General features: G+C 37.4%; 1 protein-coding gene across 1 annotated transcript in view; it reads left to right on the top strand.

The window, feature by feature from the left end:
• The window catches only part of REV3L (REV3 like, DNA directed polymerase zeta catalytic subunit), a 59,822-nt gene that overhangs the window by 15,578 nt on the left and 19,694 nt on the right, over positions 1 to 24,550 (top strand). The window contains exons 6-18 of the mRNA XM_081856645.1: positions 602 to 696; positions 1,304 to 1,408; positions 2,593 to 2,677; positions 2,762 to 2,910; positions 3,921 to 4,046; positions 4,785 to 5,022; positions 6,456 to 6,595; positions 8,630 to 12,767; positions 13,621 to 14,510; positions 14,917 to 14,999; positions 16,007 to 16,132; positions 19,038 to 19,236; positions 21,781 to 21,892. Coding sequence (XP_081712771.1) covers positions 602 to 696; positions 1,304 to 1,408; positions 2,593 to 2,677; positions 2,762 to 2,910; positions 3,921 to 4,046; positions 4,785 to 5,022; positions 6,456 to 6,595; positions 8,630 to 12,767; positions 13,621 to 14,510; positions 14,917 to 14,999; positions 16,007 to 16,132; positions 19,038 to 19,236; positions 21,781 to 21,892 — 6,486 coding nt within the window. The remainder of the gene's footprint in view (positions 1 to 601; positions 697 to 1,303; positions 1,409 to 2,592; positions 2,678 to 2,761; positions 2,911 to 3,920; positions 4,047 to 4,784; positions 5,023 to 6,455; positions 6,596 to 8,629; positions 12,768 to 13,620; positions 14,511 to 14,916; positions 15,000 to 16,006; positions 16,133 to 19,037; positions 19,237 to 21,780; positions 21,893 to 24,550) is intronic.

Below are 24,550 nucleotides of genomic sequence, written 5' to 3'. Positions count from 1 at the left end.
AGCAGGAGAAACTGAGCCCCTTCCATTTCTCCTCCCGCTTAGCTGAAGGGGCGCTGCGCCTTAGCTGAAGGGGCACCTACCCTTCAGCGAAAGCAACGCAAAGCCTCCGGAGTGTGGCGGGAGCTGAAGCCAAGGAGCCTGCATTCACTCCATAAGACGCACACACATTTCCCCTTAATTTTTGGAGGGGAAAATGTGTGTCTTATAGAGCAAAAAATACGGTAGCTGTATTTATCCCATGGGACATATTCTGAACCTAACTTGCTTGTATACTCTGCCCCGTGCTGCCTGCAAATCTCTATAGATACTTTCTTTCAGTGGTGCTGTTTAGGTAAAATGAGTCTCTTTCTCTCAGTGCCATTAAGGTAGGTTACAGGTGATGATTTGCATACATGTTCATTCAGAGTGCATGACTAATGTGCCTCTGCCTACCATCTAACTATGGCATAAATATCATTACTTTAAAATGTTCAAACTATTTAAGATAAATTGTGATTTAATATTCAGTTAGTTATTTTTTCTACTAATAGAATTTAAGAGAATATAATTTTAGTGGGAAGTACCATATTTTAATCATCCTTTAATTTTAATATAATTGCAGTTCTTTGATACTGGAGGGTGTTGAACCACAGAGTACCTGTGAACTGGAAGTAGATGCAGTGGCTGCTGATATTTTAAACAGATTGGATATTGAAGGTAAACAATTTTGCTTTGTGTAATCATTTAGGACATTAAAAAGTTTGTTTTTTATGCGTGCTTAGCACAATCTTCCTGAGCTGCTCCTCCATATATTTTGGACTGCATATTTTGGACTCTGCCCCAGCCAGAGCAGAAAAGGAAGGCTGGCATAACCTAATGCATCCTAAGTGGTATTTAAAACCTCTAAGTTACAGTTAACCTAGTAAGTAAATATAACTGAAGGGATTATATAAACAATTGACACAAGGTGAAGGCAGGAACAGATGGTGGGGTGCTACGGCGCTACCCTCCCAACAGTGGCATTGCTGCCACTTACTGGGAAGGTGCAGGGACAGGTATGCTAGCTGAGCCACTCTGGTACTGAAGACAGTGTCCCACGTTACTCCCACAGCATTATGGTAAACAGCAGCAATGCTGCTATTGGGAGGGTAGCAACATAGCACCCCCTCACCACAGTAGTCACTTTGAGGAGGCAATTGTCTGAAAATATTGTCAGGTTAATTCTTGCAAATAGCATAGATTGTACAGACAACAGGTTTTGCAGTTTACATTTTAGTAAGCTTGACACTCCTGTTGAATTTGCTGTATTTTTTACTTTTTCCAGCCCAGGTTGGTCGGAACCCAGGTTTGCAAGCGATATGGGATGATGAGAAACAACGGCGTAGAGAAAACAATGAGTCCTCTCAAATTAGTCCTCCTAATTCACAAGGTAAACAGGTCAAAGTTGTTGTTACATATTTATTTCTGAGTCACAATTCCTGGGCAGGTACGTTTGATGGGTCAGTACTCAATTAAGCATTTGCTGCTTGTTGGGTTGTTAATTTTTTCACAGCAATCAGAAAGTCAAGAAGCTTTCCCATTCTTCTAATACAATACTGTAGTTAATAAAATTAATGGAGACATCATGATAGTAAACTTTACATTCTTTATTTAAGCTGCTGCCTGGTTCGTTGATTAATTTTAAAATGGTTAATCAGTCAGTGCAACAGTTTTAGGACTACTGACACATGGTCCCATCAGATTGCCCCACTTACCAGCCTCACTTGCTGCAGTCTTCAGACCACCTTCAAGGACAGCCCCACACACAATGCAATACAGTAGTCCAGATGAGAAATAACCAGAACATAGACAACTGAGGCCAGGCTACCTGTTCCAGGAATGGCCATAGCTGGCAAACCAGCCTAACCTGGGCATAAGCTCTCCAAACGACAGAAGCCACTTGAGACTCTTTTTTCAAGGCTTTAGGTGTATTTCCATTCCACTGATCACTCCTTGGACCCATACCGTCAATCCCGTCCTAGATTTTACCAGATCTTATGGGCAACAATTGAGAGAGCATGTAAGTCAGTCCCAACACTGCAAGCATCCCATTCACATCCTTGGGCTGCAGCAACTGAAAGTGATGCCACAAGCTATAATTTGATAGTGCTCTAGGTTCCTACAATCAGTTGCTGCATCAAGTAGAGGGTGATTACAAACGTTTTTGAGAATGTTTGTGCAAACAGAAGAATTCCTCTGGATTTAGAGTCAGTTTTTTCACACAGTGCTCTTCCTCTAATTTGGAAACAGCATTCTGTGAGTGGGAGAAACTTAATTTCTAGAACAGCAAATTTGGATATAATCAACAGATTATATTCCTTATAATATTTTTATAACTATATAAAAAGCATGGTAAAAAGAAAACAACCTTTTTAAAATTGGCTCAGAGCTGCTTGAAATTCAGACTATGTTGCTTGCTCTGAGCTTAAAAGTATTAGAAAAAATACATAAAGAGAAGGGTACTAATTGTTAATAGAATGCCTATGAAGTTTCAGTTTCTTATTTAGGAATTCAGTAGTCTTTTCTTTGTTGCTGTATTAACCATCCTGTATAACCTTTCCCCCTTAATTAAAGATCGTGGATTTGTAACTGCAACAGAAAGTGAAAAAATCTTTCAGAAGAGGCTTAAAGAAATCCTCAAGCAAAGTGATCTCTCTGTGTAAGCGTTCATTTAGCTGTTACTCTTGTTTTTATTTGTGAGTTGTACAGTAATTTTAAAAGGTTTTTTTAATTTATTAATAAGGACATTATCTGGATCACTGGACTACAGGAATGGATCACAGGAATTCTCTGCAGAGTTGACGCTACATTCTGAGGTACAATCTCCTAAAGTTGTTCCGTGTTCACCAGCAAATATGGTAGAAGTACACAGAGATAAAGAACTCAGCAAAGGTTAGTAGTATTAATACAGTTGGCTTTTAAGTCAAATACAGCTCATGAGTACATCCTAGCTGGAATTACTTTTATGGAAAAACTGAGCAAAGGAGGAGAAAGAGACATAGAAGAATGCACAAGGAATAATCTTTACCTTTGCATGTCTGTCTACAATATTCTCTGTTCTTTTCTTTCTGTGTCATAAAACAGCTGAGAAAAGCAAAAGTGAAGAGATGGAGAGAGAGAGAGAGAGAGAGAGAGAGAAAGGCACAGAAAAAACATTTCTCCGCCTGCATGCTTGCATTTCACTGTTTCTGAGGGTGTGGTGATGGTGAGAAGTGGCACCAAGGAATAGTTACCTTCTGCATTTGCTTTCCCCAATAGTTTTTTTGGGCAGGGGCGGGGGGAGAGAAACTTTTGAAGAAAAGAGAGGTTTAGTGCACATCCTTGTGCCCCACCCTCTCCCAAAAACTCTATTCTCTTTCCAGAAATTGCTGGGAAGAGGAGATCTGAATTGCACCCCTCTGTTCTCAAGTGCAGGAAGATCTACTTTCAGGTTTCCCATAGGCATCTGGTTGGCCACCATGAGAACACAATGCTGGACTAGATGGGTCATTGGCGTGATCTAGCAAGCTCTTCTTATGCTCATGTAATCTTCTGCCACTTCCTCTGAGCAAAATGCCTGGGAAGTGGCAACTTGTGCAAGGAGAAGGTACCCTTTGGAAATGTATTGATCTGCTGCGAGTTCCATTAAAAACAGTTTTAAATAACCACAACTGAGTTTGCTCAAATTGTATTAAGAAAAGTCTTGCCACCATGAATTCCTATCTCTTTCAGACTCTGTAAGTTGTATAAACTTATGCATCTCAACTAGCATAAGTCTCTAACTATCTTCTGAAAATCTTGTTCAACTAATTTGGATATGTTAATATGTTTAATAGTCTTCAGTGATATGTTTAATAGTCTTCTACTTTTGTGGGGAAAATGTGTTGGCAGCTCATGTGCAGAGTTTTAAATCTCATTTTTAGAGGAGTCCAACAGGAAGTATAAGGAGGAGGAGGCGCTTATTAATGAAGAAGCTATTTTGAACATCATGGAAAATAGTCAGCATTTTCAATCCTCATCTCAGAGACTGAATAAGACCCCGGTGTTCAGTAAGTACAACATAAATATATTCTTTTTCCCCACAATAATAGGTTATTCTTCAGTATGCTGACAGTTTTATCTCTAGTGGTCCATGCAGTTTGTCTAAACTGAATTTACTCCAAAAATTAGATTTCTGTAAAGTACCGTATTTTTTGCTCTATAAGACTCACTTTTTCCCTCCTAAAAAGTAAGGAGAAATGTGTGTGCGTCTTATGGAGCAAACGCAGGCTGCGCAGCTATCACAGAAGCCAGAACAGCAAGAGGGATTGCTGCTTTCACTGCACAGCGATCCCTCTTGCTGTTCTGGCTTCTGAGATTCAGAATTTTTTTTTCTTGTTTTCCTCCTCCAAAAACTACGTGGGTCTTGTGCTCTGGTGCGTCTTATAGAGCGAAAAATACGGTATTTCTAGTTTAGCTGTTCATCAGTAGTGGTGTTCTGTTACTGATTGAAAAGAGGAGCCTTTGGGTCCTAGTGCTCTGTAAAACCACTTCCATTTGGAAGCTTGAAATTAAAATATACACCGCAAAAGTGAGAAATTATCAAAAGGTAGTAAGATTCTCAAAGGACAATGGCATCAAAAAGAAGATACTGTAAAAAGTTTTGTTTGTCTAATACTTGCTTTTAAAATATTGTGTTCAATCTGCACATGGAAAATATAGGTTATTTAAAAGAACACATCACAAAGATAATCTTGAACTTTTAAAGATACAGGCTATGTCTGAATTTGTTTTTGTTTTTCTTTCAGTGGACAGTAGTGCTGATCAAGCCATGATACATCTCTTGGCTGGGTTGGAGGATGATGGATACGCAATTGGAGGGCATGGTACATTATCACAACACTTCTCCTCTGGAAGCTGTAGAAATCCCCAGAACAGTGATGATGAAGAAAATGAACCACAAATTGAAAAGGAAGAAATGGAGCTCAGCTTGCTAATGTCCCAACGATGGGACAGCAGTCCGAATGACGTGAATGCAAAGAGAAGGTATCTTCTGTTTTTTGAATAATAGCTCCGGAGGAAATGATACTAACGAACTTAGACTGAAGTTCTCATACTTAATAAAGAAAATCAATGTGGGTGTCCAGACGCTGGTATACTATGAAGAGAGGTGTTTATTGGACAAGAAATGTGATTGGTGATATAATTTCATGTGGCTCAAATGAGCAGGCAGATAAGAAAACCCAAGGGTTACTAGACTGCCAGAGCTTGAATGGAATGAGAGAGATTTGTAAGTGTGTTCTGCAATGACTGATCCACTCCAGAATTCTACTCCTTACTGTGTATTGCTATATTTGCTCAATGGGTACATTACAGTCATACCTCGGGTTAAATATGCTTCGAGTTGAGTGCATTCGAGTTGCGCTCCGCGGCAACCCGGAAATAACGGAGCGTGATACTTCTGGGTTTCGCCGCTTGCGCATGTGCAGACACTCAAAATGACATCATGCGCAAAAGCGGCGTGTGCATGTGCATACGTGCCGTCGCTAGATATGTTTACCTCTAGATGCGAACGGGGCTCCGGAACAGATCCCGTTCGTATCTAGAGGTACCACTGTATATTAATGTGTGTTAAATACTGTGAGGAGGAAGGAACAGTGCTGCTGTGTCTGTGTAAGTTGTTACAGGAAGCCCCACGAGCAAGAAATCAGGTTTCTCAGCATGCAGAGATAAAACAAAAGCACTGGCAGGGGTGGGGAGGTGTGGACTTGATGAGAAATTACAGCGACGATCGCTGAGAGATGTAGGGGAAGAAGAGGAATTTTCAGGCCACATATCCTGCTTTCTGAGTGAACAGTTTGGGGAAATAAATAAGAGTATGAGCCCTCTAAAGGAAGGTCCATTGGAGAAGGGAACACCCATACTTGGTGCAAATAAGAAGGCAACAAGAAACAGATATATTGGAATCAGGGTCTGGAACACAAACTCACAGTAGCAGAAGAGTGGTGGAAATTTTAGGGGAAAGTAGGATTTCGGAAGCAGGATAAAATACAAGACGAGGGGGGAGAAGTCCTGTGACAAAAACGGAATCAACAACAGGCTCATTCAGTATAATCTGATGTAAGATTGCATTGGCACTCTGAAGATCCACTGGTGGGTGGATTTCAACCTCTGTTGAAATTTGAACCCTACTGTGATTTTCATGAAATATTTTCGTATTCTCAGGGGAAGAAACCACTCTATGATGATTCACTTTTGCATCCTGTCAGTTTGAAATACAGTTTAATGACTGTCTTTAAAATATTGTATTAGACCACATTCTGTAGTGTAATAAGTTAATGTTCATTTTTGTAAGCAACATTCAAATTCTTTGTATCCTTCCTTCCCAAGCAAAGTATCATGTATTAACACCATAACCAGTAAATTCTCAAGTGGCTGACCAAAGGTTTTTATATACCTGAAATAAATTGCATTTCCAGGTCATTGGGCAGAAGTAGGAACCAGAGCTCAACTGAAGATGATGGCACTTCAGAAGATGATATGGACTGGAGTGAAAACAATTTGCTTCTGGCAAGCCTATCTATACCTCAGTTAGATGGAACTGCAGATGAAAACAGTGGTAAATCATAGTTTTGGAATTTCATATACCCATGAGAAAGTACTCTTCCTTTCTTGATAAAAAAATATCTCAATAGATACCTTTGTACTAAATATTCTGCAAATATAGTCTATGAATTAGAATTCTCAACATAAATAGGTTGAAATTTTAAAACTGCATTAATTCATCTGTTTAAATTTCCTAACTTTCAAACTGTGACACAAAACTGTAATGTATTTTTATTTAAAATATTTATTATCTATTCTTCATTGCAACTGCAATTCCAGAGTAGGTTACAAATAAAAACAAATGCAAGACATATAGTAAACTAGATGACTCTCAGGATCCCTTCCAACTCTACAATTTTATTATTATTTTATTCTAACCAGACACTAAACTTTTTTGCAACTAGCCAGGCCCCTCATGACAGCCATTTTATGGCAACTATATCAGCTTCCAAATGTGCCCTCAAGCCCCATAATGTTGGGAACTCCTGATCTAGGTAAAATAGAATTACAAACTTTTCATGTCATTATTTATTTATTTCATATATTTGTATACTACTTAATGCCAAAACAGACTTTAAGCAGTTTATAAAAGATAACTGCATTGTTTACATGGTGAAATTATAGGCTATTTTATCATTTCAAAAAAGATGAAGTATGTGAACTAAACTGCTTTTGTTTCTGCCAGGAATAGAGGGATACATTGTATCAAAGACTAGCAGGCAGCAAAGTGTCAGTTAAACTGTCATTGCAACCTAGTGTTGGCAAGATGCCTATATTTGAAGTGGTTTCTAGCTTTATATTCAGTATCGCAGGCATCAACAGGGTAGCCAGTTTTAATTGGATCATAGACATGCTTCCTCATCTTATTGGCTCATAATTACAGACCAATAAGGGTTGAATTTCACCCAAATTGTAGTGATTGGGTAAGGAGGGATTGTAAAAGGTAGCAAAGCTCTGTGGCAGTCCTGAAAAGAAAGGTACTGTCAAGTGACAACTGCTTATTGTAAACTTGAGGTGGCAGTTGTTGCTGCGCCAGGTTGAAGACTGCAGAGAAGTGAAGAACTCCAGGCCGAAGGAAATGAGGACCAAGTTGAAGCCTGCATGTAAAGTCCTAGGTGATGGGAGTTGTGTGTTAATTGGAGAAAGAAAATGACAGGGTAACTGGCCATGCTTGGTTAGGGGATAAAACTGCAGTTTTACATGTCTAACTTCTTAAAGGGGCAATAATCCTGTTTATGCAGTGCTATTTAAAGTAACTAAGTGTAGCCTGATAAATAATCCTTCAAACAAGCATTACTATTTGTTAATACTTAAAAATAGCTTCACTACAATTTTAGTGCCTTGTTTTTAACTTTAAATTTAGTATTCTAGTCTGCTTTGTCCCATATCCATCTGTAGCTACTGAAAGGTTAGCTGTTACAGGAGAATATAAAGGTGTGCTATGGTGGCTGCAGAGATGAAGTGCGGGGCAGGGGGCGGGCACAAGTAGAATAGTCAGATGCGGGGATTAAGTGGAAGCTAGCAGTAAGGAGAAAAAAATATTAATCGCCACAATGTAACTGGTGAGAAAAATACAAGAAGGTAAGTGACTACATGTTGGCTTAATAATGTTCTAGGTTTGGGCCATTACAATAACAAACATATATATAACAATTAAACAAAAATACAAGAAAACCATATAATGCAATAAAATCCTAGAAAAACAGAAACATAGTAGCACACTTTAAAAGCATCTTAAGAGACAAGGGAAGCCTGACTTCAATTGTCTTTGAGATATAGATTGTAGGGAGTAACTAAATTCCAGATTAAAAATACAGCAATAAAATATTTGAGTGTAGTATTTTTCTAATAAGAAAAACTACCAAAAACTACCAAAAGTGAGTTTCAGAGGAAATGTAAGATTAAGGAAGAGATAGAGAGATTGGGTCTCTTAGCAGTTGCTATTTTACCTAATACTTAAGTGACTGGCTAATCTTTAAAATAGCTGATCTTAAAAAATAAAAGATGAATAGTGAAAAATGCATGTGTTGTATCTATCCCTTTCTAGACAATCCGTTGAACAATGAGAATTCTCGAACCTCCATAATTGCAACAAGCAAAACATCTGTAAAGTCTTCGATTTTTCATAAAGATGCTGCTACTCTGGAACCAGCTTCTTCTGCTAAGATTACCTTTCAGTGTAAACACACAAGTGCCCTTTCTTCTCATATTTTGAACAATGATGACTTAGAAGGGCTTTCTCAGCCAAACAAAGGAGACATAAGACCTGAATTGTCAGTCCATTCTCTTACAAAAGAAAGCACTTACAATGTGAAATACCCAACATCCTTCAATAATATTCTCCATTCTGAAAATTCACACACAGAAAGTAATAAAAGTGAAATATTCCCTGCTTCGTGTGAAACAGTTTATGAAGACATTTCCTCAGTAAGTAGACATTTGCCTCACAGAAAGTACACTGGAATAAGAAAAACTACAAAGGATTTATCTCTGCATATGAACCACCAAATGGGTGAAAGTTTTTCGGTTCAAAATTCTAACTTTTCAGATTTGGTCCACTCGAAAAATAAAGCATCCTATGAAGCAAATAAAAAAGCCAGCAACACAAATACAGATAACCTCTTCCCAGCACCAGAAAACTGTGAAATGGTGTCTTGCTCAGAGAGTAATCGAACTAGTATTTATTCTGCTGAAGGTAGCACTGATGGAGATGGCCTTAATAACCTTAAAATTAGATATGAAGAATTTCAGGAGCACAAAGCTGAAAAAACAAATGTTAATCAACAAGCAGCGCATTACATGTTCTTTCCTAGTGTTGTTCTTTCTAATTGTCTCAGTCAGCCACAAAAATTAAGTCCTGTTACATATAAATTGAAAAAAGGCAAGAAACAATCTAGGTTAAAACTAAATAAAAAGAAAGTAATTCTTAGCAATCAGCCGTCTACAACTATCAGCGATATTGCTTCCACAAAAGAGAGCTGCTATGTACAAGGTAATGCTAATAATAACATTCCTGATAAAGACAGTTTGTTACCAAATGATATCATTCAAGTTTCTCCTGGTGCTTCAGAAAATAAATTGTCTATGGATACAAGTAATTGTATTGACTGCCATTTTGAAGATGGAGCCGATGGTGCTCGAGAATCTGAGCAGGCGTTTGGGCTATGTGGAAATAAATACACACTCAGAGCTAAACGCAAGATAAATTATGAAACCGAAGACAGCGAATCTAGCTTTGGTGTGCATAATTCAAAAATTAGCCTACCTCATTCTTTGGAAAATGATGAAAATATTGATGGGTCAAAAAAATGTCGAAAACGAAGAAAACTTTCTAAAAAATTACCACCTGTTATTATAAAATATATTATTATAAATAGGTTCAGAGGGAGGAAAAATATGCTTGTTAAACTAGGAAAAATAGATTCTAGTGAGGAGCAAGTTACACTTACAGAGGAAAAAATGAATCTATATAAAAAACTTGCACCTTTAAAGGACTTTTGGCCAAAAGTTCCTGATTCGCCTGCAACCAAATATCCTATTTATCCATTAATGCCAAAGAAAGGTCACAAAAGAAAAGCAAAATGCAAGTCAACCAAGAAAAAGGTTGGAAAACTGCAAAACATGAACAGTAAAAATATTAAAAGAACCCTATATTTCAGAAGAAGAACCTCTGCCTTTCTGTCTCCCCCTCTACCATCATATAGCACTGAAGCTGAAGACTGTGACTTGAACTATAGCGATGTTATGTCTAAATTAGGCTTTCTGTCAGAAAGAAGTGCAAGTCCAGTTAATGTATCCCCACCTCGCTGTTGGTCTCCCACTGACCCAAATGCAGAAGAAATTATTAATAATCTAGAAAAAGAAACATTAGTGTTTAAAAATGCTACCACATATAGCACTAAGACTGTTAATTCCCATACAGGAAAACATAGTCAAGCGAAAGCTCAGACTAAAAAATGTAAAAAGCAATTTGTTAATACTACTGTTAGAGTTAATAAAAAGATTAGGAATAATCTGACTAACAAAACCGGAAATGAGGTGAAGAGAAAGCCTAGAGCAAAACAAAAACAAAAAATAGAAAAAGTGTCAAAGTTGATGACAGTAACAGATGAAAAAAGTAGTATTCCTCCTTCAACTGAGGTTAAACTTGTGCTGAACCACCATGATTTACCTGAGAATGCTCACAGCTTGGGAAATTCGCAGCCACTTTGTACCCAAAAAGATATCCAAGCAACTGGCTGTTCAACAGGGCATCTACCATCAGCACAACTGCCATTGACAGCTCATGCACAAGTAAATCCATTGATATATTTCCATTCACTCTTGGAAAATGAAAAGCCTGTAGGATATCAAGGTTCCCTCCTGACACAGGAGGACCATCATCCAGCCATAACTTCTGTGGTGTCTGGAAAGGAAAAAGCCAAAATGAATTTCCAAAGAGCTACTAGTCAAAGTGGTATATTTAGGACAAAAGAACCAATTCAAAATAATTTATTTGACCAGTCTCACCATATATCTCAGGTAGCACTGAATGCATACAGTTCTAAAGATAGAATGCATAAAAAGGCTGAAGAGGTTACAAATTCGCAGTGCAGACTTTTATCCCCTGTTGGAAATGTAAATGAAAATTATATTTCTTCAGACGCAATGAAGATCGATCAGATTCATCCTAGTAAACTTTTGCATTGTAAAGATAATCAGCAGCAGATTGTTTATCTTCCAGAATCAACAAAAAATGCTGAGCATATTTCTTCTTTTTTTAAAACTTCTGAGGAAAGCCATGGATCTTTTCAGTTGCCAAAAAAATGCTTTGTAGCTTCTTTGAGAAGTCCGGTTAAAAAGCTGGGATGGGAACAGAAACAAAGAGGATTTATTTTGGATATGTCACATTTTAACCCTGAAAAATATATAAAACAAAAGGGTCTGTCAGAAACAACGTCTCAAACCAAAGCTGATTCCCAGTGTAAAGGCAAGACACTGGTAACACCTTCAGCATTCAGTGAAGGACATTCTGGCTTAGCTGTTCTTAAGGAATTACTTCAAAAAAGGCAACAAAAAGCACATCTAAACAACATGCATGAGCAGTTATCATTTAAAACTCAGTTGAACAGAAGTGCTTCCTACCCTCTTGATCAAAACAAATCAGTTAAAAAATCACGTTCAGTTGCATCCCCAAGAAATCCTCGTACATCTAGGGAGAAAAAATCTAAAGAAAAAAATCTCAAGCTTTTAAAAGATTCTGCAAAGCAGCAAAACAGTAAGACTGGCCATGTGTTATCTGTTGATAGCCCGGTTTTTGGTTCAGATCCAGGTTTTGAAAGTTGCTACTCACTTGAAGACAGCCTGTCACCTGATCATAATTACAATTTTGATATTAATACTATAGGACAGACTGGATTTTGCAGCTTTTATTCTGCAAGTCAGTTCGTCCCAGCAGATCAAAATCTACCACAGAAGTTTCTGAGCGATGTAACTCAGGACCTTTTTCCAGGTCAAGCAGCAGAAATGGATCTTTTAAGTCACAATAGCAAAATTTCTAAGGAAGAAAACCATTATTCTTCAGACCCCACAGCTTGGTTAAGATCTGGTCCACTAAGTCCTCAGCTTTTTGATAAAAGGTGCCCAGATACGAATGAAAACCATCTCCACAGCCAGTGGAAAAATAACATTATTACATCAACATCTGAACCTAGCTTACCACTAGATGTGCAACAGGCAGAGATGTGCCAAAAGGAACAATTTCAGTTGGAGAGAAATGCAGTGAAGAAAGGAATTTTTCTTAACCTTTCATCGCCAAATAGTGATTGGAGTCAAAACCACTTTAGAAAGGAAGCCACTTTTGAACCTGTTCAGTCACTTGATTCAATTAGTATATCTTTTTCTTCCATTTTATCATCACCGGATGGTGAACTTATGGATGCAGCTTCTGAAGATTTAGAGCTGTATATTTCAAGAAACAACGAGGCATTAACACCAACCCCAGATAGTTCACCTAGATCTACAAATTCCCCCTCACAGTCAAAAAATGGAAGTTCTACACCTCGTGCTGCTCACATCCTTAAGCCTCTCATGTCACCTCCAAGTCGTGAAGAAATTATGTCAACTTTACTGGATCACGATCTTGCAGAAGCAATTTATCAGGAACCATTTTGCAGCAACCCTTCTGATGCACCAGAAAAGCCAAGGTAATGTGGTAATACCAGTGGACAGTAGTCACATTTTTCTATTTTATACCTATGTATTTTTAGTTGGCTTTTACATAATTTATATAGTCATGGAAAAATTAGGTGTAGCTTTAATGTAGCATTCTTTCCTGTTCCCTTAAGCAAGAGCCAGAATTGCATGGGGTTAAAGTAGCTCATTAATCTACAACAGGGTTTCCAAAACTTGGCTCTCCAACTGTTTTTGGACTACAATTCCCATCATCTCTAGCTAGCAAGATTAGTGGTAAGCCATGGTTGGAATTGTAGTCCAAAAAGAGCTGAAAACCCAAGTTTGGGAAATCCTAAGATTCTATAAAAAGAAAATATTCTGCTTTATCTTTGCAGATTCATAAATTCTGGGCACCTTGAAGAATTTAACATAGGGTTGTATTCAATGTTGCAGGTGTAGAAAACAAACTTTAACAGTCAGTCTTACATTTCCCCTCCTGCTTCCATTATCTATCTTGTAAAACCTCTCCTGAGGGTGGGGGCATGACATACTGTATTACACAAGGTTGAAGTTGGCAGGAGGTATTGCCCAAAATTGAGCAGAAGGACTTATAAGGGCAAAGGAAAAGATCTATTGTGGAAACTCCTCCTGCTCATGCAATACTGAATACAATTCATAGTCATTAGCTATTGCTATGGGGAGTTGCTATGGGGAGTATTGAAATGTGAATCAAAACTTTAAATGTCTGTCTTTGAAATGTCGATGACCTAATTTGGATATTGACAAATACAAGAGTTGATATTATGTGACGGAATCTTTTTTCCTGACAGTTCTTTTCTTCTAGTAAGATAAATTTATTGTTAACTGAAAATAATATCTTCACAGAGAAATTGGAGGACGACTGCTTACAGTAGAAACCAGACTTCCAAATGACCTACTTGAGTTTGAGGGAGACTTCTCATTGGAAGGGCTGCGACTATGGAAGACTGCATTTTTGGCAATGGCACAAAGCCCTAGACCAGGTTCTCCACTTCGCAGTAGCCAATCCACTACTGACAAAAAGCAAAGAAATAACCGTAAAACTAGTGAAGACAAAAAGATAGTGATCATGCCTTGCAAATGTGCACCAAGTTGCCAGCAAGTTCAGTCATGGCTGCAGGCAAAAGAAGATTATGAACACTTTAGGAAAAGAATGATTACCAAATCGATTGAGGTGGAAAAGGTTGATGAGAGTTTGAACTGCACGTCTTTGCCTAAAAACATGTGTTCTCAAATGGCCAAGGCAGTTGAGAATTCTATCTTGCCAAGCAAAAGTGTTGTAGCATCAGAAGGTACTTGTTTTTCATCCTCAAATCCAATGCCAACACAAACCATGGAAAAGCATGATACAGATATTCCTGAAATGAGTAAGACTGTGCTGCTTGACACTGCAGCAATAGAAACAGACAGGGATGAGGAGAATTATGTTGATTATAGCTCCCCTGATTCATCAGTGCTTCCTCCTTGGCAACAAGTAACATCCCCAGATTCCAAACAATCTTCCTCAGAAGATTCAGAGGATATTTTATCCTCTATAGAAGAAAATGAAACATTAACAGATGGAGAACAGAAGCTTGTCAAAGAGGAAAGCAAGATACCCTTCACTGTCTCCCCATTTGTGAACAAAGGATGCAATAGTAATTCTGAAACTGCTTGCCTGCATAGTACACCCCTTAGAGAGGAAATGTGTAAAGGAGGAATAACTGAAACACCTGGATTCACTCCATTATTACCAGGTAAGATTATGAAAGGAGTGGTTTGCAGAAATTGAAAGTGATATTATGCAGACATATATGTACTTATATAATAGAAGATAGGCAATGAAAGCTTGAAACCACTTATGGAAGTATTATTAGACAAGTAGTTTAAGGTTTACTAATAGAAAATAGCCTTAACCAGAATAACTTGATTTTTTCCATAATATGTAATTAGCATGACCAAGGAAATGAAGATTAATTTTTATACTTGGGATAACTTTTAGGACCAGCAGTATAAGATGCTGCAGTGTCAGACCATTATATGCCTTGATATTGTACTTAACATTTTGTAGCTTTTGAAAAATTAATTCAGTAATACTAAAGGATGCTTTAGTGCATTTTTGTTGTAATCACTCATTACTTTCTTCTCTTTCCTTCACCCCAGGACCAAACATTCAGAAATTGAATCCTAGAAGGGGAAGGAATGTTGATGCTTTTCGAAAAGTACTTTTAGGAACTCAAGTCAAGGTAAAAATGGAATTGGATGCATTTTTATTAGGCTCAATTTTAGTTATTTTCTGAGTTCTGAAGTAAAATATTTTACTTCTGTACAATAATTATACTTCTAATTTTTCTTAATTGAAATTGCATCATAATATTTGCACTGAAAAGTGTCTTGATATCAACTGATGCAGAACGCAGCAAGCGATTAACAGCATCTGACCATTGTGAACACATCAGTCTGCCGTTAAAAGAAAATCAGTAGCTCCCACTTTATTTCTGGACTCAATTCATAATACTGATTTGGATATATTTGAATACCGCAGGGCTCTAGCATGTTTTGTAAAACAGTTCATTAGCAGAAATTGCATTCTGTGCCAGAAAAGTACCTTTAACTCTTTGGTACTTATCTGTAGGTAACAAAATGATCCTGATTGTGAATAATGTTGATTTCCCCCCCCCCCAAGTCAAATTCAGTATTAGTTTGACTTTCCTTAGTGCTAAATACATTTAGAATGCATGCTGGGCACCTAGAACCTGATCTAGTCAGACTAGGGGACCCATTCCTATACACCTGCAGCAGCAAAGGACCCCTTGGTCCTGTGGTGCAATTTCATGTGACTGATATGCATGTGTGAATACTGGAATCATGTTGATAGAGTTAGTTGCTTCCCTCCTCCAGCCTTTTATTGCCTAGCCAGAAGTTAGGAAACAGTTGGTGCGCAACCTTACAAGATTTGCCATACCCATATGGTTGCTCCATTTAGACACACTCTTAGTGGTGTGTCTAACCCTACAGTGAAATGGTTCTCATGCATGTGCATGTAAATAGAATAGAAGTTTGATATGGCAGGGCTTCTGTTCCTGGAAATGGGTATGAGTTAATATATTTTATTAGTGTTAGCAACTGAAGAAAATGAGTAATCCAAATAATGAGTAATCCCAATAATTGAATTTGTTCAATAATTATACTTGGTAGAGTTAAGGCCTTAATCAGTGAAAAGTTTATTGTTGTCAATGTTTTATTTTTACAGAACCGATTCACTCCTTTAAATGCCCCAAAGAAAGAGACTTCTCAGATTGAAGGACCATCATTAAACAACTCATATGGTTTTAAAATAAGTGTACAAAATCTTCAGGAAGCAAAGGCTTTACATGAGGTAATTTACAGTATTATTGAAGATGCTTTACCTATGGTTGCATTTGTTTTTTCTATGTTTTTAGCAATTCCTGGTTTTATCTGTAAGCTGCCTTGAGTCCTGTCAGGGGGAAAGTTGGAGTATTTCTTTCATTCTTCAGTCAGATTTAGCATTTAAGAGGGTTTGTGTTTTACTCAAACTGCTGTGGCAGTAACCAAAATTGGGCAGTTGCTGCTGTGGCAGTAACCAAAAAGTGAGATTCTTGATTTCTAATTTAAATACATCCAGGATTTAAGAATTTTAGTATATGACTGCTTATCTACTGGATTTATTTATTATATCGTACAGGCAGACTTCCATTTACTCACGTTCAGTATGTCCACAATTGTGTATATGTGCATTGTGCCAAACTTAGAAGTGATCCAGAAACAGCATAAAGACATCACTGAACCATCACCAAAGGGGTGGAAGGGGGGGGGGGTTGCAGGCTTTTTCAATGAGTTTCAATTTTATGTGAGTTCACTGACCCTTGTGGTGCCTCGGAACATAACCCACATGTAAATAGGGGGTTGCCTGTATTATATTTTTATCCGGCTCTTCAAACAAATACTGTCTCCCAAAACTGCTCACATCAGTAAAACAATGGCATGTCTTGTCATCAGACTAGCAAACTAAAAAGGCAAGATATGTGATGGAAGGAAAGGGAAAGGAAAGGAAAAGAGAGAGGAGGAGGTTTGGTAATGCCAGGATGAAGTTGTGAACTGGACCCAGCTGATCTTTCTTTGCTGCTTTACTTGTATTGAAGTGGTGCAACTACCCAGTGGCTCTTTGTAGATAAGGAGATAGGCAAATCTTGGAGTAAAATGGTCAATATATATCAAATGTAACAGAAGTAAAGTTGTGTCAAAGTAATGCATGTAGCTTATGTGTAACACAAAATGGAATACCCAAGGAAGGCAAAAAAATTATGCTTTTTCACAGCTTATCTGTAGCCATTAAAAACATGCTTCTTGAACCCTCAAATGAGTAACCAGTTGTGACCTGGGGTAAACTTGTGCCAAGCCCAGAGTGGATGAGTTGTACTGTCTGTCTGGCCCTGACTGAGGTAGATATTTGCAGAGCCTTATGTAGGCCTGCAGATCTCACTCATAAGATCCAGGAAACCTGGCTTCTGTGAGACTTTGTGTCATAGGTCCCATGAGATTTGGAAATCCCAGGTCTCACACTTTCCCTCCCTGGCATCGCAACAACCAAGGTAGGTGTGTTGGATGGACACTGAGTAATCTCCCTACCTGCAAACTTCTAGCCTCAACAAGGCTTGTTAACGTCACAGATCCTCTAGGCCTCTGGCTGGTGGCAGAAGCATTCTCATCACTTCTAAAGTCATGGGACAACTGGCAATTACAGCAAGAGTTCTTTCTGAAGGGAAGGAGAAGCAACCTTCCTGCAGCTGTTTCTTTTTCAGCTATCTAAAAATATTGCAGGCATTTAAAAAGTGAATCATTTAACATATCCCTGGAAATTGTTCTAAGAGTAGCAGATCTAGCAGGTGTAGGCAGCCTGGATATAGAACACAATATCCTCTTTGATGGTAACGAGACTTTGAGGTTCTTGGTTTCTAATCTAAATACAATCTGGAATAACAGATCTTTACTTGTAACTTTGCTTGCCCTATGCTTTTGTTTATTACATTACATCAGCCTTTACCAATCTGGTCCTAGCCTGTGCTGACTGTGGTTGGTGGTAGTCCAAAATATATGGAAAACACCAGATTGGCAAAGGCTACATTACATTATCTCTTGCACCGATGACCTGTGCTTGATTAGCATTAAGATTTTTCAGCTTGCGGAAAGTTAACTTGATCTGATAAAATAATTTACTGTCCTGCTTTTCAGCCGCAGTTGGCTCCCCAAGCAGCTTGCATTTAAAATCCATAAAGCATACAATGTGTTAGAGATACATGGAGGTATCTGGCAGTTGATGTCATGGTATTCTCCAAGCTTATCCTCGAGTCTAGAGGAAGAGGGGGAAAAGACTTGCAGATGGAATGAAGGGCAAAATAATGGAAAACATGCCAACTCACAGAAGTCACCCTCCTGATTATCTGCAGTCTTCTCTTTTATATTCCCCTTACTTTGTGTCAAAACTAACTAGGTATAACTCATTTAATATGTATTTTCTTTGGATTTCACATTCAAATAATCCATGTATAATTTTTTTCTGTTGAGTTATATTTCGGTATGCTTTGTGTATTGTGAATGTAACCACCTGCCTTTAAAATAAATTTAATGTGAAGTCTAAATTTCAGAGCCATTCAAGCAGGGTGGATGCTATGTGTCAGTTTTCCTCTTGCACACTGGTCATATCCTGAATTAGGTAAAAATATGTATTATTATGGTACATTGTATAATTGGGCAATTCTTACTCTGTTTACATAGTGATTAAAAATTAGCTGATGTGGGAGTTTCTGGGTATCTTGACTGTAATTTCTTATATGGATGCTTGTTTGGTAGTGATTGCATTTGAATATTAATATTTGGTTTTGGCATCCTGCTAAAAAAAATCCTCAGAAAGTGTGAAGACAGGGAATGACACAAGCTGTTTGAAATATAGTACTAACAAAACTTAATGCAGTGTATAAAATACATGGCTTCTAAGTATCAGATACCTGCTGCAGATTGGTACTTTTAAAAAATGCATAAATCTTCAATCGTAGGGAGCAACGGTCTAGATTTCCTATACTTATTTCATTTAATCCCAGTTATTATAATTATCACAAAGCATGCTCTATATTTTTTCTCAATTTCCACAAGCAAACATGAGGTTATTTTTATTGACCAGCATGTAAAATAAATTGATAGTTTCGTATTTGATTTGATTCAAAGGTATCTTAAAAGAAGATAACAATGTATACTTTTTGCTGTAGGTTCAACATCTTACACTTCTCAGTGTAGAGTTACATGCTCGAACAAGAAGAGACTTGGAGGCAGATCCTGAATTTGATCCTATCTGTGCTCTATTCTACTGCATATCATCTGACACACCGTTGCCAAATACTGATAAAATGGAAATCACTGGTGCTATAGTGATTGATAAAGACAGAACAAGAACAATCTCAAGCCAAGGTTCTTATTTCAATTTTATTTTAGGAATTTACTTCAGTGTTTGAATGTTGTCATATTTGGGTATTAATGAACAATATGAGAAAATGTGGCTTTGAAGGATCTTTGCTAGTGTTGTTTAAATTTATGTCATCTCACTGTCCAATCATGAGAAGCATAGTAATGGTTTCTACCTTATATCTTCCTGTGCACATTTGCAAGGGCTATAATGCTTTTAAATACCAATTAATAATATATTAAACCAAAGTTTAATATTTCACGGCATGCTCCTGCAGAAGTCCAGAAGATATAAACAGGAAAACATGTCTTAGAAGGAAGTGCTCAAAACCCTTGTGCTGGACCAGTTCCTTTTAGTTTGCATCGGGACTGTTCGAGAACAGCAACTTTGGTAATCTGTCAAAATTGATTTTAGTAGAAATAGCAAGTTGATTTTGTTAAATATTGCATAAGGGTTGTTGTGTGGTTTTCTCTGATCTTTGTAGGGTCTAAACAGGGCCCTTATTGTATTGTACCTTTTTGGCTTTGTTTAGACCAGTGATACTCAACCTGTGGCTCTAGAGCCGGATGCTCTTGAGGCCCTACAGGCGGCTCTCGCAGTGTAGGCATCTGATCGGCGCTCCATTCTATCAGGCAGCGCGGGGAGCACTGACCAAAGGACCGGCAGTGTGGGAGTCACTGAAGTACCTCCTCCCATAGGAGGAAAGCGAAGGAGCTGCTGGGATCTCCCCACAGGTAAGAATAGAAATTGCCTCCAACCCAGCAGCCATGGGGGGAGAATGGGGAAACCTCCCTCTTTTTCCCAGCAGCTAATAGAAACTGAAGATTACAAAATGTCTTGTAACATATGATATTTGTGGTGGCACGACATCATCACAAATTAATGTAACATCATGATGCAAGGTTGCAATGTTGGTACTTGATGTTATGCTCTGCAACAACAGTTAATGGTGAAGTGGCTCTCCAGCTGTTAAAGGTTGAGTACCACTGGTTTAGGCTAGTAAACAAAAAATACATTTGATATTGAGAGTAAAATGTTAAACTCTGTGAGATGATTTATCATTAAACAACTTCATGCTGCCTAGCTTTAAGGTTCTGAGAAAAATAAGAAATTAACATTATGACAAAACTTTTATCTTTCATCCACTTTTATTTCTAGATGTTAAGAATATTAATTTCCTGTTCTTATCTTACTTTCTTCAATTTTTTACTTTCTAAAGCAGTAGATCATTGTACTAAATTTTCCTGACTTCCTGGAGGCTAACTTGACGGATTCTGAAAAAGAATTTATGAATAAGACTAGATTGTAAACACAGAATTTCCCCATTTAATGTTGCAGAGTTCTTTATTTATTAGTATTGAGTGCTGGCATTTTTCGAGTCCCTTGGTTTATTTAATACATCAGTGAATAAAGTAATGCATAGCTTATGGTTAATCTATCACTTCTATATTGTCCTGTCTAGATTTTGGTTTAAGGCCACTAATCTTTTTCAGTCTTGCTTTGCTGTTTTTAAAACTCACATCAATTTGAAATGGTTAAGTGATAAGATTTATTCTGATTATTGTTTGAATCAAATAACTAATGCATTTTTGACAGTTTGAATATTGGATGTGGTCCTACTTATCCCATGCACAGGCAGTAGAGTACAGAACAGCTCTCTCAGATCCCAGCATAGTTAGCCCCTTTCCCACCATGCCACCTTAGTGAATGGCAACTGCTCCTCTTAATGTTCTCCATCATAGCCTGAGTGTCACTTCAAAGAGATGCCCTCCCATGCATCTAACACCTGAGGCAACCAGAATTTTGTACTTGTTGTAAATGTCTGCATAAAATATTAAGTTTTTAAAAATTATTTGCAGAATGATTAAGGTGATATAGCACAGCTCTTATAATGTTCATTAAACATAAGTAGTCATACTGTTGTGGATGTAAAAGGTTTCCATTCTTTGGATCAAGCATATTAGAAACTGAGGACTGCTGAAAATTGCATTCATTTGAAACATCTATTTGTTAGTTGCTTTTAAATGCCAAGCTCTCATGAACTGATTGGAAAAAAATATAGAAAATTGCTTATGAATCACATTTCAAATGAGGCTGGCTTGGTTTGCACATCTTGGTAAACCATTTTCTGAAATAAAGTTCCCCTGTAAACCACTGAGTATGGTTTACCATAATGTGTGGACAGAGCCTTTATTTATTATCACTCTGTTGAGTGGTAAAAGCTAAATCTTTTTCTCCAAAATTTATAAGTAAGCTTGAGAGGTGCCACACTTTATTGTACCACATTTATGCTGATGAAAGGTCATAAACACTTGAACAAAAGATAATTACTTAAATCAGAGCTCTATAAAATACAAAAACATGTGCATGCTTTCCCACAGTTTGTTCAAATACGAAATCACCACCAACTATTCATTGTCTGCAATGAGCAGTAGTGGCAGGGGACTTGAACAATGAAAAATCATGGCTTAATTTTAATGTGTGTTTTTTATTAAAAACAACAACACGGTGGTATTTTACTAGAAATAAGTATTTAATTTGCTTTTCAGGTAACAGAGAACATGCACCTTTGCTTACCAGATCTGGCATCTCAGGATTGGAAGTCAAATATGCTGCTGATGAGAGAGCACTTTTCCAGGAAGTGGTGAACATTGTTAAAAGGTAGGGCATCTGTAGTCCCTGCTTTTTCATCCTCAGAAACTTTTATTTAAACATTTTCAAATCCAAGTTTCCCTACCTTCTCTTCCCATGTTTAAATGGTTTTGATTTCTTGGAAAAGTCTGTTTTTCCTGCTCACAACAGATATATCTATATTATAAGGTTCTTTATGCAAGTCTCTCTTATACAGGCCTCTCACATCAATCTTACTGGAGTTTTAATATTCCCAAACTGCATTTCAATGTTTATTAGAAAATACTCTAAGGTTTAAATGATCTTGCAATACAAATTAAAACATACACTGTCTTAAGTAGGAAGAAGTTTTTTTAAAAAAGAACTTTAACACAAAACTCATATCTCGTAGTGGTACAGACATAAACAGATATAAAAACTGGCCTCTTTACATGTCTTCTCTCAATGGGAAAGTCCTTATTTTCCCCTGGTTTGAAAAGTTCCTGGCCAGCTTTTGTAGCAAACTCTGATCATGGCCTGTGGAACTTCAGGTGTGTCTTTCTTCAGGTCAATAGCCAAAACCTCAAAGTCTGAATGTTACCAAGGAAACAAAATTTTGAAACATCTGGCTGGAATACATTCTCAAGGAAAATGTGTACTAGGCAGAGTACATTTGCAATTCTCTCTCTCTCTGACTAGAAAACTTCTGATGAGAATGGCATTGACTAAATCCAGGAAACCAGAGTACTAAAGAGTTGCTGAGAGCAACCAACACTGGGTGGGTCCTGGCGAAGCAGCGGATTCCTGTTCAGAGAAGACAAAATTACAGGTAAGGAAATTAATCTTTTCTTTCTCTTTTTTGGGAATCCGCTGCTCCGTCTGGCTTAGGAAACAACTTGGAAGTAACAAGCTGCTACTTTTATTTTTCCTATAAAGTTCTCCACCATTTGGGGAAAATGCCACTTGGCCACATGAAACCATGCCAAAGAATATCGTTACAATTTATTTGCATTTCTGAAGACTTAACTGCTGAAGGCTTTATTGAATGAAGAAAGCACACCAATTTCTAATATATTTGTGGTGGACATTCAAAGTTACCTGGGGAACAGCTTTTGAAGTGCTGTGTGCCTATTTGCAACGTCTGTACAACAAGTGGAATATCGTGTGTACCTTCAAATATTTTGATTAGGCTGTTTTTATCCCTTGAAGGATAGCAGTTCATAACCCCTCTAGAAAAGTTGACACAAGACTTTTTTTAGGCAGTTCTCAGCTTAGAACAGTAGAGACATTTGCTCTTTTTCATTCTTTTTAAATAGTTTTCTATTAGTATTGTTTCTTTACCTTGATGGTAAAGAGAATTTCACATTTGTTTGTTTTAAATACCAGATTAAAGGGCAAACTAATTTTACCATACCTTCTTGATGATGGAGATACTGTGGGAGTTATATAATTGACTGTTCATATAAAACACAGAGGGTCTCAGGAAGAACAGCAATTAATACCTAAACTATTCCTTTTGGGCCACATTCTTTGCAACACCTTTCTGTAAAATCAATGACGTACTTCAGAATAAATGTGTTTTCAATTTCACTATGAGAGCTGACAAGAATTTAACCTCTTTTCCCCCAGCTACTATTATATTTATTTGTTAAATTTATATACTACCCTTCATCATTAATAATAATTATATTGGACCCATAAATCCTATAATAGCTTTTGTTGCTGATTATTATGCATCACTTGATTTATTGAAAAGACTGCTGAATGGAGAAAATCCAAATGAAAATGTTTTTTGATATTTCTGTGATGTTGTGGATTTTTTTCTTTAGGAGCTATTGATTCTGATGCTGAATTCAATCCAACTATTTAGCCATACAAATAAGACCAGCAGTTGTTTGAACCTAGGGATAGTCCAAAACAATACAGCAAATATCATTTGTCATTTGGATTCCATACAAACCTCCATCAGAATCCTTGACTTAACCTGGCCAAGATTTGACAAGGTTTCAGTGACATAGGATTTGACAAACTGCTTTGTAGAGGGTCAGGCTATTGATCCTCCTGCCCAAGACATTTAGTGCTCTGACAGGCACCGGCTCACTAGCATGTCAGGCAGGGTTACCTGCTACATGAAGATGCTGGCAGTTGAACCTGGGAACTTCTGCACACAGAGCAGATGCTTTACCACTGAACTATGATTGCTCCACAGTTTCACTTTGAAGATCTTTGCAGCAAGTTCAGGATAGAAGCAAATTATGTTCACAAGTTCAAGTTGGCAGTATCTATAATAAAATGGTGATATTTGTAGGTGACATCCTTTTAGCTATGGAAGCTGCTGCTGTAGATTTTTCTGGCTACATTAAAGTAAAACTGAAGATAATGATGTCTCTGTTATAATTTCTTAAAAGCCTGTTGAGTTAATCCAGAAATGAGAACTTTTACAAAAAGAACCAAATTATTTCCTAGAAGAAACTTCTATTTTTTAATAGTACAAATGACCTGAAAAAATGTTTTGAGAAATCCAATATTCCCTAATGTTACTAATGGATAAGCCTTACCAAATAATTTTTATATGTTTGAATGTCCTACAGTTCCTTTTTGTCTAAACTGTGCAATTTAGAAAAGTATTCTCTCTTCTGAAATGAAAAGGAATATAACCTGTAGAACAGAGGTGGCTAACCTATGGCACTCTAAATGTTGTTAGAGTAC

Source organism: Podarcis erhardii, assembly GCF_964252035.2.
Source record: "Podarcis erhardii genome assembly, chromosome: 3".
NCBI lineage: Eukaryota > Metazoa > Chordata > Lepidosauria > Squamata > Lacertidae > Podarcis > Podarcis erhardii.
This window is presented reverse-complemented; position numbering and strand designations above follow the sequence as displayed.